The sequence below is a fragment of the Podarcis liolepis genome (assembly GCF_965112155.1).
Source record: "Podarcis liolepis genome assembly, chromosome: 2".
NCBI lineage: Eukaryota > Metazoa > Chordata > Lepidosauria > Squamata > Lacertidae > Podarcis > Podarcis liolepis.
The window spans coordinates 11,605,365-11,621,873 of NC_139555.1; the positions used below are offsets into that span (position 1 = coordinate 11,605,365).

The following is a 16,509-nucleotide window of genomic DNA, read 5'->3' on the forward strand; positions in this document are numbered from 1 at the left end:
ATGGACATCCGCAACTGAGATGATGCCATTTCCCCACTGTGGACCTTGTGGGCAAACACTAGACTCAGCTATCATTTCTTGAGGGTCCCCATATGGCGCTGTGTCCTCGATTCCTGCCTTTCCCCTGAATACTAAATCTCTCTGTGATGAGGCAATTGGCGCTGGAGTTGGCTCCGGCCTTTTCAGCAGCTGCCTGTTGACAATTTATATTGTAATCACAGAAACTGGGGCCAAACAGCCAACCAAGGCTGGGCCCTGCTCCAGCTTTACGCCAAGAATTTATTAATTATGTTCTGCGCTGTTGAGATCCTTATGGGGGCGTGACTGCCCAATGAAGTGGGCGTGACTGCCCTTTGCAGCATTTCAAAGCCTAGTCATACTTCCTTGCGATGCAGCCAGCAAGCCAATCAAACCTTTGCCTGTGCTGTCAGTGGCTGGGGTCTCCAGTAGGTTAGACTTGGGGGAGTGGAGCTCTTGGATCGCAAAGTCTCCAGTAGCATTGCAAGCCCATGTGGTTCTGTATGGAAGTGTCAGCATGGAGTCCCCCAACGCAACGTGCGATGATAAGGGTATAATATATGCAGTCCAAGATGTGTCAGCCGGGGATAGCGAAAGAAGACTGGAGCGAGACCCAGGACAGAGGATGGGCCAGAGCAGTAGCCCAGGGAACTCCCAGAATCTTTGGCCCGCTGGCTAATGGACCAAGCCCGGTTTCAGATTCAGTCAACGTCGCTGCCAGGTCCCAAAGGGAGTTAGAATCACAGAATCGTAGCGTTGGAAGGGACCCCAAGGGTCATCTAGTCCAACCCCTGCAATGCGGGAAGCTCAGCTCCAGCATCCATGACACTTAGCCATCCAACCTCTGCTTAAAAACCTCCAAACAAGGAGAGTCCACAACCTCATGATGGAGACCATTCCACTGTCAAACAGCTCTTACTGTCAGAACGTTTTTCCGTATGTTTAGCCGTATGTGCAGAATCACAGGGGCTTGCTGCTGTTTGTGTGACCGGTTGGAGTTTCACAGGCCGGAGGGCAGTAGATAGGTTTTCTGGGGGGACACTGGGTGGCTAAGCAACTGGATTTCTGTGGTGTTCACAGGTGCAGTTCCGTTGAGAATTAACAATGCCCTTCCCTGTCTTCCCTGAACCTCTCCCTCCCCACCCCAAACGAGTGTATCATGTTGATCAAGTGATTATTATTATTTTTTAAGTTACAAATCTTTCATAATTCTTTGCAGTGGAGTGGAGGGTAGCATGACTACTTAACATTCATGGAAAACTTAAAGGTAAAGGGACCCCTGACCATTAGGTCCAGTCTTGACCGACTCTGGGGTTGCGGCGCTCATCTCACTTTATTGGCCGAGGGAGCCAGCGTACAGCTTCCGGGTCATGTGGCCAGCATGACTAAGCCGCTTCTGGCAAACCAGAGCAGCGCACAGAAACGCCGTTTACCTTCCCACCGGAGCGGTACCTATTTATCTACTTGCACTTTGACGTGCTTTCAAACTGCTAGGTTGGCAGGAGCAGGGACCGAGCAACGGGAGCTCACCACATCGCGGGGATTCAAACCGCTGATCTTCTGATCGGCAAATCCTAGGCTCTGTGGTTTAACCCCCAGCGTCACCCATGATGGAAAACTTACGAGCGTACAAAGCACATTGCATATGTTCAGTGCTTTTTTTTTACACCACTTTTTTTTTTAGTTGTTAAAAAGTGTGGCGCTTACTGTAACAACTTCATGTTGAGTGCCAGCACCTATTTTATGAGAAGAGAAAGCACTGCCTATGCTAACCTGGCAATCCTTACAAGAAGAGAAGGAACTGTTACAGAAGCCAGTGTGATGGAATGGACGGGTTTTTGGGGGGGGACGCGGGTATCAGATCTCTGCTCGCTGGCCAGCCCCCCAAAAAAACAAATCACTATCTCTCAGCTGATCTGCCTTGCAAGATTGTTTTGAGGATATTATGGGATTGGCCACATCTTTATCACCCTATACTCATTGGAGGAAGGGGGGGATAAAAATGTGATAAATATAATAAATATTATTCTCTCACATCCATGTTGCAGTGGAGAAGGGCGATTTGCCTCCAGCCACCTAGCAAGTTCATAGCTAAGGCAAGATTTGACTCAGGAACTTCCCAGGCTACGGACTCCACCAGCAGCCATCTTTTTAAAGTCACAGGAACCCTAAAACTGTGTGCAGTTCTGCTTAAGTGCCGGTCACCCTGCAGTACGCACATTCCTGTTTAAAGTAACTGTGACAAAGTGCAGTTAACCACCTAGTGTCACCAGTAATAGTACACGCAAACATCGCCCATCCATTTGCATGAAGATGGAACTTAAAATGTATCATGCTTTGTTCTCACTTTTCAGTTGGATCTCCGGGTTGCTTTTGTCCAATAATAGCAAATGAGAGAAATCGAGATGTCTTAAGTTACAGGGTGGCGATGATAAAATAAAGGTTAAGAAGTGAAAATTATCAAATACAAGCGGGGAAGGGGGGAGGGTGTTTTCCAGTTTTCCAGTTGGGGATTCTCAAGAAAAGGGCAATATAATACGGATTTCCACAGCATATGGATGACTGGTATAATTTGTAAATCTAGGTCATCATGGAAATAGGTCATAGGTGTCCCTAGTGAGATTTCCACAACCTGGTGGGGTTCCCCCTCCTCCCCGCTCTTGGTCCTCCCCCCCCCCCAACTGTGCCAAACCATTATTTATCTGGGCTTCCATCCCAGCAGGGGCAGACTTTTGTAATATGGCACCCTGAGCAACGACAAAATCCCTCGCCCCCCAATATTTCTAACTTTGAGTAGGTACTCATATAAATATAGGTTGCTGCTGTTGTGAGCCCCCTCAGCTCAGCACCATTTTCTGGGGAAACAACACCCTAAATCCGGCACTGTGAGGAACTTATTTTCACCCTGAGGGCCTCATTTTGTTTTGGGGAGCCTTCGGGGGGGGGGGTCACATGCCTCCAGAAGCAAAAGCTGGCAAGCAACGAATTTCCATTTTTCCTTCGTTCCGCACACACCCCTCTGTAGCCTCCATCCATGCAAGCGGGGATAGATCCTAGCCAGGCAAAAACACCCGAGGAAAGTTTGACGCAGGCCCAGTGAGGGGAGTGGCAGAGGAGAGTCTTTAGGGCCGGATAGAGGCCTGGGGCCAAAAGCATGCCCCCCAGGCCAGAGGTTCCTTACTTTCCCTTGCCTTATCTCTTTGTTCTTGGAGACTGTCTTGTTCTGTTTCCCCTTAGTTCCTGGAATTATCACATACATAGAACCTCTCTGTGTAAATGGTGCGAATGGGGGTGGGGAGCAATTTGCTCAATTCTCTCAGCTCCGGGGCAGCCCAAGACATTTCATTGCCTAATGCAGAAAATCCAAATTCTCTGCCCGCAGCAGTGATGGGGGAGGGAAAGCTAACCATAGCCAAATGTAGCCTTTCAATGTTAATTCTGAAATCTTGGCCACCTCTCCCAGCACAAGCTAGGGCTGTTCCCACCCCACTGGAACTTGTTGATTTACAGACAGCGCATGACCAGCTCATCATTGGGTGTCTGGCTCAGAAGCCTCAAAAGTAGCTGCCATAGCTTGACAGGGTTTACCTGGTTTTACTTGGTAGGAAGTTAGCCTTGTAGGCTATATTCACTGATCACCATTTCTTCTTCCTCCTTCTTCCTTGTTTTCCTCTGGCAGATGGACCCAGTGCAGAAAGCAGTGATCAACCACACCTTTGGGGTACCCATAGCCAAGGCCAAGCGCCCAATCATCTCTTGCAACGTCTGCCAGATCCGCTTCAATTCTGAGGTGAGTCTTGGAGGATCTGGCGACACCAGGTCCCAGCCCTTCTTCTTCGTAGCTTTTTCATGCTGTGCGGCCTATGGTGGTGGGTCTCAGAGAGCGGCAGTGGGCCGTTGAGGGGCAGGAGAAGTGCAAATCCCATTGAAGATGCATTGAGAAACATTGCTCAGGTCACATCCCACTCACGCAAGCCAGGGACTCAACGAGGCTCAGGGAAATGGCATGTGGTTTAAGAAATCTGGAATGTAGGGGATCTCTGTAGGGCTGGTTTCAGAGATGATGATGATGTCATAAGAAGAACCTTCCTGGATCAGGCCAAAGGTCAATTTAGGCCAGCCTCCTGATCTCACAATGGCCAACCAGATGTCCCTGTGGAAAACCAGCAAGGAGGACCTGAGCACAACAGCCCTCTCCCCCCCCCCCCTGCCGTTACCAGCAACTGGTATTCAGAGGCATACTGCCTGTGACAGTGGAGGCGGAACATAGTCATCCTATCGATCGCTTTAGCCTCTATGAAATGGTAAGCCTTATGCTCTGTAACTGAACCGTAAGACGCAAAGACCAAGTTGGTTACTGCCCAACCTTTTGTCACAAGGCAAGATTTTCTACCATAGAATGAATTGGCAACAAAGTACCGTATTTTTCGCCCTATAGGACGCACTTTCCCCCCTCCAAAAATGAAGGGGAAATGTGTGTGCGTCTATGGGGTGAATACAGGCTTTCGCTGAAGCCTGGAGGGCGAGAGGGGTCTGTGCGCACTGACCCCTCTTGCTCTCCAGGCTTCAGGAAGCTCTGCGCAACCCTAGGGAGCTGTGCGCAGCTTCGGCATCGCTCTGGCACCCAAGGTGCTTTCAAAAGGAAAATACAAATAGCTATCCTGTTTGACCTGAGAAGCCATTTAATTCTTTTTTTATATATATAGATATTTTTTATTAGATTTTCCAAAATTTTACAAAATTATACATCCATTTTTAACTTAAACCCTTTTTTCCAGAACTTCCCTCAGCTTGTCTGATAATTTTCCGGGTTTTTTTTAATCCTCGTCTCACATTTCCCAATATTATATTGCACTCAAATACTCTTAATCACATCATATTTTTTAAACAATATTTCTAACAGTAATTTCACAGAGCTTCTTGAAAGCCAACGAACGTTATTTGCTCATCACATAAATTTTTGATATACTCTGTAAATTTCTTCCAGTCCTTGGAGAATCTCTGGTCACGTTGGTTCCTAATTTTCCCCGTCAATCTGTCCATTTCTGCGTATTCCATCAGTTTCATTCTCCATACTTCTTTCGTGGGCATCTCTTCCTGTTTCCATTTCTGTGCCAGCAAAATTCTGGCTGCTGTTACTGCATACAAAACTAATTTCACATCTTTTTTACTAATTTCATTATCCAGTATTCCCAACAAGAGAGCTTCTGGTTTTTTAACAAAAGTATATTTCAACATTTTCTTTAACTCATTATAGATCATCTCCCAGAAGCTTTTTACCTTCTTACATTCCCACCACATATGGTAAAATGTTCCTTCTGTCTCCTTACACTTCCAACATTTATTACACACTTTATACATTTTACCCAGCTTTACTGGTGTTATATACAATCTATATAACATCTTCATAACATTTTCCTTAATCGTTGTACAAGCTGTAAACTTTAACCCATCCTTCCATAATTTAGTCCATTTCTCAAATTCAATATTATATCCGAAATCTCTAGCTCAACTAATCATTACAGATTTAACCCCTTCGTCCACAGTATTCCATTCCAACAATATTTTATACATTTTAGATAAAATTTTCACTTCATTGTTTAAGATTTCTTGTTGAAATCTAGATTCTTTTTCAGAATATCCCCTCTCTAAAAACTCTTTTTTAAACATTTCATTTAACTGAAAATAATGCAGCCAATCCTTAACATATTCTTTTACTTCTTCATATGGTTTCAATTTCCACTTATTGCCTTCCTTTTTTAATAGTTTCTCATACGTTATCCATCTCCCGCTCATATTTATCTTTTTAATACTCATAACCTCTAATGGTGATAACCAATGTGGAATCTTTGGTTCTAATACATTTTTATACCTATTCCAAACTCCAATCAAAGATCCTCTAAAGATGTGGTTTTCAAACCCTTTATGTATTCTTTTTTTATCATACCATAAATACGCGTGCCAACCGAATCTATTATCATAACCTTCTGAATCCAATAATTCATTATTTTCTAACTTCATCCATTCTTTCAACCAACAAAGACATGACGCTTCATAATATAACCTCAAGTCTGGCAGGGCGAAACCTCCTCTTTCTCTTGCATCAGTTAATATCTTAAACTTAATTCTTGGTTTCTTGCCCTGCCAAATATATCTTGATAATATTCTTTGCCATTCTTTAAATATTGTCACTCCTTTTATTATTGGTATTGTTTGAAATAAAAATAACATTTTTGGTAGCACATTCATCTTTATCGTTGCGATCCTTCCCCAAAATGAGAATTTCATTCTACCCCACACCTCCAGGTCCTTTTTTATCTTATTCCATACTGGTACATAATTATCATGAAATAAATCAATACCTCTAGTGGTTAGTGTAATCCCTAAATATTTAACTTTTTTCACCATTTCAATCCCTAATTATTGCTGCAATCTTTCAATTACATCCTGTTCAATGTTTTTCGTAATTATTTTGGTTTTCTTTCTGTTTAACTTAAAGCCGGCCACCTCTCCAAATTGTTCTACCTCTTCCAACACTTCATCTACACTCTTCGTAGGATCTTCTATTGTAATAACTAAATCATCCGCAAAAGCTTTGACTTTGTATTGATTTTGCCCTACTGACACTCCTTTGATATTCTCATTATTCCTTATTGATCTTAAGAAGACCTCCAATACCGAGATGAATAACAGCGGTGACAGTGGACATCCCTGCCTTGTACCTTTAGTTATAGCAATTTTCTCTGTCAATACATTATTAACGATTAATCTTGCTCTTGTCCCAAGGCAAGATTTTCTACCATAGAATGAATTGGCAACAAAGTACCGTTTTTTTCGCCCTATAGGTCGCACTTTTCCCCCTCCAAAAATGAAGGGGAAATGTGTGTGCGTCCTATGGGGGCGAATACAGGCTTTCGCTGAAGCCTGGAGGGCAAGAGGGGTCTGTGTGCACCGACCCCTCTTGCTCTCCAGGCTTCAGGAAGCTCTGCGCAACCCTAGGGAGCTGCGCACAGCTTCGGCATCGCTCTGGCACATTGCTCTGGCACCCAAGGTGCTTTCGAAAGGAAAATACAAATAGCTATCCTGTTTGACCCAAGAAGCCATTTAATTCAAGGTCAGGTCATGTAAATTCAAAATCCGAGGAAGGCTGCTGTCTTGGAAGCGAGGGCTGTTGACATCAGTGAGGCTTCTTCTGAAGAAACCTGCTTAGGTTCACACTGTAAGGATGAAACTAGATACAACCTGCAGTGTGATGTCATTTCCCTTGTGCCAATAGCCAATTATGTGAGACAGGCAGTGTGGAAACGCACAAGGGGATGAAGACTAGGGAGACAGACAGTTGCAGTAACCCTGTTACTTGTAATGTAAGGTTACCAGGCATCTCTGTTTCCCAGGGACAGTTCCTGGATTTACAAATCAGTCCCCTGACAAAATCCTATCATTCCTACTGAAGTTGAAAAGTGTCCCTGAATTCACTGGGGGGAAAATCTGGTAACCTTATTGTAATGCCTGGTTTTATCCCAGCTGCACAGGATGAGACAAAAAGCTCATGGCACGGTCAATCAGGTTTGGGAGATCAGTGACAAAATAGCCTCTCTCAGGGCTCATTCACACTTCCTGCTTGTCCCACACTTTATAGGCAAGGCTTCGAGTGGTTTTGCCTTTGCTCTGCTCCCCCAGAAAACCCAGTCTTTAGTTCTGAATTGAAACAAACTGCAGTCTGCAGAAAACCTGATTGCCATTTGTTCCGATTTAGCGCTTAAGATTGGGTTTCCTGGGGGGGGGGGGGTTGGTGGGGCAAATGGAGATGTGAATAAGCCCTCCGTTGTTTATATTTCATGGGGGAAGACTTTTTTTTATTACTTCTCACTTTTTCATGGAAGTATGAAAAGCAAAAAGAACATTAATCTACTATTATAAACTTTTTAAAAAACGTTACCCAGGAAATACGCCGTCTAGGATAGCAGAAGTGTTGCTTGGCTATAAAAACAATGGAAAGAAAGAAATTAGAAAGGATAATGAGAGGAAATAGGTAATTAAAGCGTATTCAGCACTCCCCCTTCCCCCAAGAAAAGGGGGGGGGAGAGCGCAATTAAGAGAGGCTATTCAAGGAGCAATTAAGAGGCTATTTATTGCTAATCCCCCAGCTGCAATCACAAGCAGGCAATAAAACGGACAGAACCTGCAAACATTCATTAAACCTGGAAAGCCTTAAAGGTGCTTTGCTTGTCCGCACGGGAAAGGGCTGGTGCTGCAGCATTTGTGTTCATAGAATTGCCCACAAATTGGGTGTGCGATGGGTGGATTGCACAGGAAACAATGTGGCTGAACAACAGCAGACAACCCAAGTTAACAAAGGCTGGCCATTCCAAAGAGAGAGGCTAGTATGTGGAAGTCACATATATTTATGCATAGGGCTTCCTGGTGTCCTTGGTCATCCTGGATCAGTCAAGTGTGAGCTTTTAACATGCTCAGGGAAGGTTATGGCAGTGGTAGGCAACATGGCAGCCTTCAGATGTAGTTGGCTTTCAGTTCCCATCAGCCCCAGCCTGTGTGGCCGATGGTTAAAATAAAAATTTGGATGGTGAGGAGCAAGCAGATAGAGAAAGGTTTTTCTCCCTCTTTCATAGAACTCAGGGACATTCAGTGAAGCTGAAGGTTTGGGATAGGACAAAAGAAGTACCGTATTTTTTAGGACGCACCGGACCACAGGACGCACCTAGTTTTTAGAGGGGGAAATCAAGAAAAAAAATATTATTGGGATGGATCGCGCTCGCTGCCTTGGCTTCTTTAGCCTTGCGCAGCCTCTCCCGGCTGGAGGCAATTCCCCCACCTCCTGCAAAAGCCCACAGGAGCCGCACACCCTTTAAGGAGCGCACGGCTCCTGCAGGCTTTTCTACGAGGAGGGAGAAGGGACTGGCTGGCCGTGTCAGTCCCTTCTCCCTCCTGCGGAAAAGCCTGCAAGAGCCGCGCGAAGCTTGTGTGCGGCTCTTGGGGGCTTTTCCTGCCTGCCTCCCCCCTGCATTCACTCCATAGGACGCACAGACTTTCCCCCTTAGTTTTTAAGAGGGAAAAAGTGTGTCCTATGGATCGAAAAATGCGGTACTTCTTTCCCTCTGGATTTTGCTCCCACAAAAAGAAGTGATGGCTTCAAATGAGGATTAGACAACTTCATGGAGGAATAAGGTTATCAATGGCTACCTCCACTGTCAGAGGCAATATGCCTTGTTTGAAACCACAGGAGAGGAAAGAGCTCTTGGGTTCTGCTTACGGGCTTCTCACAACCACCTGGTTGGCCTGATAATGTTCTTACAGTTGAGGATGAGCAGAGATGTAGTGCAACATCTGAAGCCACGAGATTGACTACCCCTGAGCTCCAGACTTACAGCACGATGTGATCTGGCGTCAGTTTTAGCCAGTGGCGTAGCGTGGGGGGTGCCAGGGGGGCCGGCCGCACCGGGCGCAACATCTGGGGGGGCGCGCTCGCTGCCTCCGGAGTCGCCGAAGAGCCTCCGGCGCAGGCTGTAGCAGAGCCCCATGTCTCGCGGAACCGACGAGCTGTGCGCGCGCCCGGGCTGAAGGCGTCCGGCAGGCAGCGGCTCTCAGCCCCGCGCGTCAGGGCCGCGGAGGACGCACCAGGCAGCCCCTCCTCACAGCCCCGCCTCCGCCGCTGCTGCTGCAGCTGCTGGGCCATGTTGCATTTTCCTCGCCTCTCTGCCCCCCTCCTCCTCCGGGCAAGCGGTGTGGTTTGGGCAGCAGCGCCAGCGGCAACTCGCCTCAGATCGGCAGGTTAGGGGTTGGGGGGGCGCAAATTACTTGCCTTGCCCCGGGTTAGGGGGCGCAAATTACTTGCCTTGCCCCGGGTGCTGACAACTCACGCTACACCACTGGTTTTAGCTGAACAGTATTCCTAGGAGGACAGGTTTGTGGCAGGGGTGAGGGGCTGTGGCTTCACGCTGAGCGGTACTGACAGCTGGCTAGGTTGAAGAGGCAGCACCAGAAGTATGCAGGCATAGGCCTGTGGTTTGCCGGATTGCTTACGTCCTTTCTCCTTTCCACAGAGCCAAGCCGAAGCACACTACAAGGGGAACCGCCATGCCCGGCGAGTAAAGGGAATTGAGGCCGCCAGGACGCGGCAGAAGGAATCGGGAGCCCGCAAGGGTGACAAACCGGGGCCTGTGGGCAGTCCGTCCTCCAGCACCGGGGAGAGTGACTCTGACCGCACAGGTACCGAGTTTCCCATTCTGGTCTTTCCCTAGAGCTTGAGGAGTGTGTGTTTATGCAGTGTTTGAAGTGCTATGTAGTCCCAAAAGAAGGTGACTGGGCTCAATTTGCACCAGAGCTTAGCTCCAGAACTTGTTACCCCAAGTCTAGGACCCGTTTCCATACAAGAACTCTGCCCTGAAACACAGGAAGTAAAACTGAAGAGGTGTGGCCCTGGTCATTCACAGAGAGCATTTCCCTCACTACTAAATGCAGCCCAGTCACATGTATTCTCTTGGTTGTTGTTTTTTTAAAAACAACAACAAATGAATAGCTCAGTGGTCAAATAGCTCAGTTGGTTAGAGCAGGCTTCCTTAACCTCGGCCTTCCAGATGTTTTGAGACTACAATTCCCATCATCCCTGACCACTGGTCTTGCTAGCTAGGGATCATGGGAGTTGCAGGCCAAAAACATCTGGAGGGCCGAGGTTAAGGAAGCCTGGGTTAGAGCATGGTGCCGATTACACCAAGGTTGCAGGTTCGATCCCCTTATGGGACAACTGCATATTCTGGCATTGCAGGGGGTTGGACTAGAATGATGATCTAGGATTCTATGAATTCTATGGGGGGAAAAACTTGCCCTTCATTCCCAGTAGGAGAGTGTGTTGCTCTCCCCACATGCCCTGCAGGATTTTGCAGCCTTTTCCTTCCCACAGTGCAGCCAGGCAGGTGTGGCAAATATTGACAATGCTGGCTAAGGAAGAAATACAGGGCCCTGGCCATTGCCTGTATCCCGCCTCAATTACAGGGTTCAATAAGACATTAGCCGTATTCTGCATCAATTATAGGGTCAAGGGCGAAACCTTTGCTTAGAAGGTGGGGGGGGGGGGGGAGGGAAGGCCTGGCTCTCGCATTCTGCCTTTGACATCTTGCCTGTCTTCTCTGTGCTGGGAACTTGAGCTGACTTGTCAGCACTGGTGACGGAGGAGCAAGCGGGTAATTAAATCGCATCTAATTAAACATTGATCACGGCTCTGATGGCCGGTGGAAATGGAGCTGGGGCTGTAGCCAAGTGACTCGCCTGGGGAACTCTGCCTCCCAGCTGTAGAGAAGGGTGCCAAGTAACTACTAAACCCATTCCCCCAGCCCCACGGCACTCCCCACACACAACCTCAGATGAGATGGGTTGACGCCCTCCTCCCTGCTATGCTGCTGCCAAGTACAATAGCTAATCTGAGAACGTTTGTGTGCTTTAAGGAAGGAGGAAGAACAAAGAGCAGGGGTCTAGTAGATGCCTTGGGGACGCTGGTAAACTGGGAGGGAGCGCAGGTAAAAAACAGAAGCCATCTTGCCTGTAGCAGGAAGGCTAAAGACAAGAGGAGGGGTTGTCATCCCAGCAAGAGGCTTTTGTTTTTATGGCAGGATCTAACCCAGGGCTGAAATGAGAGCTTTCTCTGCCATATCACTATACTTTATCCCAGGGATGGGGAACCAATAGACTCCCCATATGTCGTTGGACTCCCACCAGCTCCAGGCAGCTTGGCCTAGTGGGCAAGGATGATGGGAGCTGGGAGTCCAGCAACATTAAGAGTGTCAAAGGTTCCCCCTTTTGATCCTTTGATAAAAAACCAAATGCCCTCAGTACCTTAAAAAGTAGGGACGCGGGTGGCACTGTGGGTTAAACCACAGAGCCTAGGACTTGCGAATCAGAAGGTCAGCGGTTCGAATCCCTGCGACGGGGTGAGCTTCCGTTGCTCGGTCCCTGCTCCTGCCAACCTAACAGTTCGAAAGCACATCAAAGTGCAAGTAGATAAATAGGTATCAATCTGGTGGGAAGGTAAATGGCGTTTCTGTGCGCTGCTCTGGTTCACCAGAAGCGGCTTAGCCATGCTGGCCACATGACCCGGAAGCTGTACGCCAGCTCTCTCGGCCAGTAAAGCGAGATGAGCGCCGCAACCCCAGAGTCGTCCGTGACTGGACCTAATGGTCAGGGGTCCCTTTACCTTTTACCTTAAAAGCTAGGAGCTTAACAGGCAAGAAGAAACTGTGAAGATGTTCTTCTGGGTGTGTGTTGTGGGTGCCGTATAAATAAAATTCATAGACTCAGCGCCTCTCTGCCAGGTATCTGTAAACACATGCATCCCTTCATCTGGGAGTGTGCAGAGTCTATATTTTGCAAGGTGATTTTAAAAGGCGACGAAGGAACACGTTCTGCAAACAGGCACAATGCATGACTCAACCAAGCGAAATTAACATTCATTTAGAAATTGACAAGCCCATAAATGTAGATAGGCCCCAGACATAGCCAACCCTCTCAGGCTGAATGTTCAATCTGCATTACATGTGAGGGTAATTACTGTTTGCAACCACTTAACCAGCCATGTCGCCATTCAAACCCAAAGAAATGATGTCTATATAATGAAATGGTGTCAGATAAGGACATGGTCTGAGGGCACAAGAGGCAAGTGCCGAGCTAATGCTAAGCAAGCGCAGGCCTCCTCATTGGTGCCTGGATGGGAGACCATCTGGAAGCAGGCAACTTTTGAGTTCTACGATAGAAGAAAGGTGGAAAATAAATGTACACATTAAATAAAATAAAGTGTCCTATCTGTCACTGGGCTCCAGTTCAGCAGGCTGGCACTCTGTTGATCTTGAGCAGAGAAGGAAGCAGTATGTGAAAATTGCCAAGCTGGCTTCTTTTAAAGAAAATGTATTTCAAATTTTAGATCACATCCACACAATACATTTAAAGTTTGATTAACAGTCATTGAGAATCCCGGGAACTGTAGTTTGTTTAGGGTGCTGGGAATTAGTCGCACCAACAGGGTAAAGAACAGCTTTTATCCGTGGGCTGTTAGGCTGCTGAATGAAAAGATAACAACAGGGCAACTGACTTTCAGGTATGGTGGCTGTGCGTCAGTAAACGAGGGTAATTAAGACTAAGAGAGCTGTATACAAGTTGTACAAGTGACAATAAAGTATTTCAATTCTAGCTCACCCTTAACAAACCAAAGTTCCCAGGATTCTTGGGGGCGAGCCAGGCCTGCTAAAGTGGTTTAAGAGTGCTTTAAACATGTGGTATGAATGAGACCTCATATTCTGCCTTTTAGCCTAGAAACAGGTGAAGGATTAGCCCAGAATAAGTTCTGTATGGCAGGAGCTAGGCCTAGAATATGTTGAGCCATGCCTTTGAGCATGCACAGAAAAAGCACCTCTGATTGCCATGCAATTGATGGCAGCCGGCTAGCCCCCAGATTTTGCCGTGTGAAGTGAAGGACAAGTGCAATTGGCAATTGGATCTTCCTTCACCACTGGTGACGTAACATCACCCTTCACGGCCCCTGAGGGAAACAGGCTAGTTTAGGGGGCTCAGGGCAAGTTGCTGTCCCTTCCCCAGCCCTGGGTATTCTGTTGCCTGAAGCAGCCGCCTCTGTTTACCTAATGATAGGGCTGGCGCTGCCAGAATATTTTGGACAAAATGGCATAGGTTGCCAGATTAGAGGATTAAAGCCCCTTTTAGAAATTTAGTCACTATATGGTTTGATTTGCATGCATGACCTCACGTTGCTCCACATTCTTCCCTCGCCTCATCCGCCTTCCCCAATGGCTCAGACCAAAAAATGATGAAAACACACAAAACAAAAACTAGGGGAAAACAAGAGTATTAGCACCACATGAAACAACCAACTGGAATCAGCTGGGGGCCAGAAATGCATGTGTAAACAAGACTGTTGTTGTTGTTTTGCCGAACTCCTGAACACCACCCGCGGGTGAGCTCAGCAAGCTCCCTTGGGAAGCAGATTCCTCAAATAATTTATTGTCTCTGGATGCTTCAAAAATAAATAAATCTCAATACTTTTAAATTCTTTAAAAATATATTTTAAAAGCAAACATTGGAAAAAACTTTTTTAAATGATTGATTTTTGACATTGTGTGCAATTCTAGTTCACCTCTGCTGCAGGTGGCTTTAGTGTACAGCACACAGCCCTAGATTATATGGGAAGGGCTCCTAGTTGAGTTTTACATGTAGAAGGTCCCAGGCTGTATCCTTGGCATCCTCAGCTAAAACGGATCAGGCCATAGATGATGGGAAAGACCTCTCTCTGCCCAACACACTGGGAAGCTGCTGCCAGTCAGAATAAGAGAAAATATGCTCTGCTTCCTAATCTCAGTTGTTTGTGGTGACGGTGCGGCTCCACAACTGGCGTAGGAAATCCATTTTGCCCATGGGTTTCTTCCAACTCTGCAATTCTATAAGTCTATGAAGCTAGATGGACAAATAGCTTGCTCTGATCTAAAGCAGGTTCCTTTGCTTCTGATGCTAAGATTAAAATAAGTACCGTATTTTTCTCTCTATAACACGCAGATTTTTTCTCCTAAAAAGGAAGGGGAAATGTCTGTGCGTGTTATTGAGTGAATGTGTGGTGCCTGGAGCCGAAAAATCAGGCAAAAATCATATCGCGCAGTCACGGAGAAGGGAAACCTGAAAAGAGGAAGCTGCTGCTTTCCTGCATTCTGCCTCAGGGTCTTACTGCCCACCCTTTTCTGTTTTGCTGCTGTGTTTGCTCAAACAGAACAAAGAGCAGGCAAAGCCCCTCCCCTCCAGGCAAGCAGAGGGGAAAGCAGAGTGTCGTTCCTTCCTCTCTGTGCTCCGGTGCTGCTGAAAACATGCAGGTGGGAGAGAGAGAGAGAGAGCGCGCGAGAGAGAGCTGGCTGGCTTGGGTGCTTGGGTGGGGGGGAAACTTTTGCCTTCCTTTCCTCCCTCCCGTTATACCCCTCTCCTGCATTCTTAGCCAGCTGCTTCTCTGCACACCCCTCTCGTGCTCCTTGTCCCTTCTGTGTTTTTCCTTCCCTCCCCACTTAAAATGTGGTTACAAAGCATGGATCCACATGGATCCTCAGGATTTTTGCATTGGGTCACCCCAAATTCACCATCAGATCATATAGCATGTCCATGGCTACAGCCTGCCCCCCAAAAATCACGCACCCACTGTTGCCTGGGGCTGCAATGGTGCAAAAATGTGGTTAAAAAGCATGGATCCACATGGATTCTCAGGATTTTTGCATTGGGTCACCCCAAATTCACCATCAGATCACATAGCATGTCCATGGCTACAGCCTGCCCCCCAAAAATCACGCACCCACTGTTGCCTGGGGCTGCAGTGGTGCAAAAATGTGGTTAAAAAGCATGGATCCACATGGATTCTCAGGATTTTTGCATTGGGTCACCCCGAATTCACCATCAGATCACATGTCTGTGGCCACAGCATGAAGCACAAAAATGATACATCCACTGTTTCATTCAGAATGTTTTTTTCCCTTGTTTTCCTCCTCTAAAAACGATGTGCGTGTTATGGTCAGGTGCGTGTTATAGAGCGAAAAATACGGTGCCTTTTCATCCCAGGTCTCGATACCAATTCTTGGGGACTTCCGCTCTCTCCATTCAGACAACTGTCCATTGAGTCCTACTCTTAACCAATTCCTGATCCACAAGAGGACTTCAGAGCCCATCAAATCCACTTGTTAAAAACTGATTTGAACACACACACACACACCCCTATTTAATGTGAGCTTTTGCTGTTGTTTTCCCGGCTTGTAAGGTGTGTCTGAACTCTGTAGGACTCCATCAGCCTGTTGCTGGACATATTCTCAAGGTCTAGCAAATGCTTGGCACAGATGCTGTTGTCTTGAGACATAGAAATTATAGGAATAATTACTCAAAGCTGCTGGGATCTTGCCACCAATGACCTCAGAACTATATTTTTGGGCTTCCCTCCCCTCTCCTGAGCAAGACCCTGTTGCTTTTGCTCAGGATTTGGGCTGAGAGGAAGGGGTAGGGATTATGAGAAGTGCATCTAGGTGACTCACCAGAGAAGGGTGTAACTTACAACAACACAGAGCACTCCGTGCTGCCTGCATGCTCACCATGTGTGTCTTCTGGCTGGTGGTGTTGTCATAACAATCCCAGGCAGGATTCCAAAGCCATGTTCTCACCGGGGGCTCTTGTTCAAGACCTTTCCCTCAGGCTCCATCCCAGGGGAGCCCAGGTGCTGTATTCAAGTTGTGCAGGTCTTATTCTCCCACTTGGCTCAGCTGGTGTGTGCTTTAGACTGAGCGTGGCTTTAAACAAAATTAAAAGCTGCAGAATCTTCTATAAAGCAAGCACATCCCTGCTAGTCCCTATGCCCTGCGGCAAAGCCTAAATGCAGGAAGAGTCCAGGCAGAACAAAGGAAATCCTCTTTCATGCAGTGCATGGTCGAACTATGGAGGCAGTGACCTAACTTAGAT

The 16,509-nt window shown here is 47.0% G+C and overlaps 1 protein-coding gene across 14 annotated transcripts in view; it reads left to right on the plus strand.

Annotated features, from left to right (window-relative positions):
- Positions 1-16,509, plus strand: part of ZNF385A (zinc finger protein 385A) — a 227,328-nt gene that overhangs the window by 175,094 nt on the left and 35,725 nt on the right. For all 14 annotated transcript variants that reach the window (XM_083490280.1, XM_083490276.1, XM_083490269.1 and 11 more), the window contains 2 exons: positions 3,698-3,808; positions 10,080-10,245. In XM_083490280.1, coding sequence (XP_083346406.1) covers positions 3,698-3,808; positions 10,080-10,245 — 277 coding nt within the window. The remainder of the gene's footprint in view (positions 1-3,697; positions 3,809-10,079; positions 10,246-16,509) is intronic.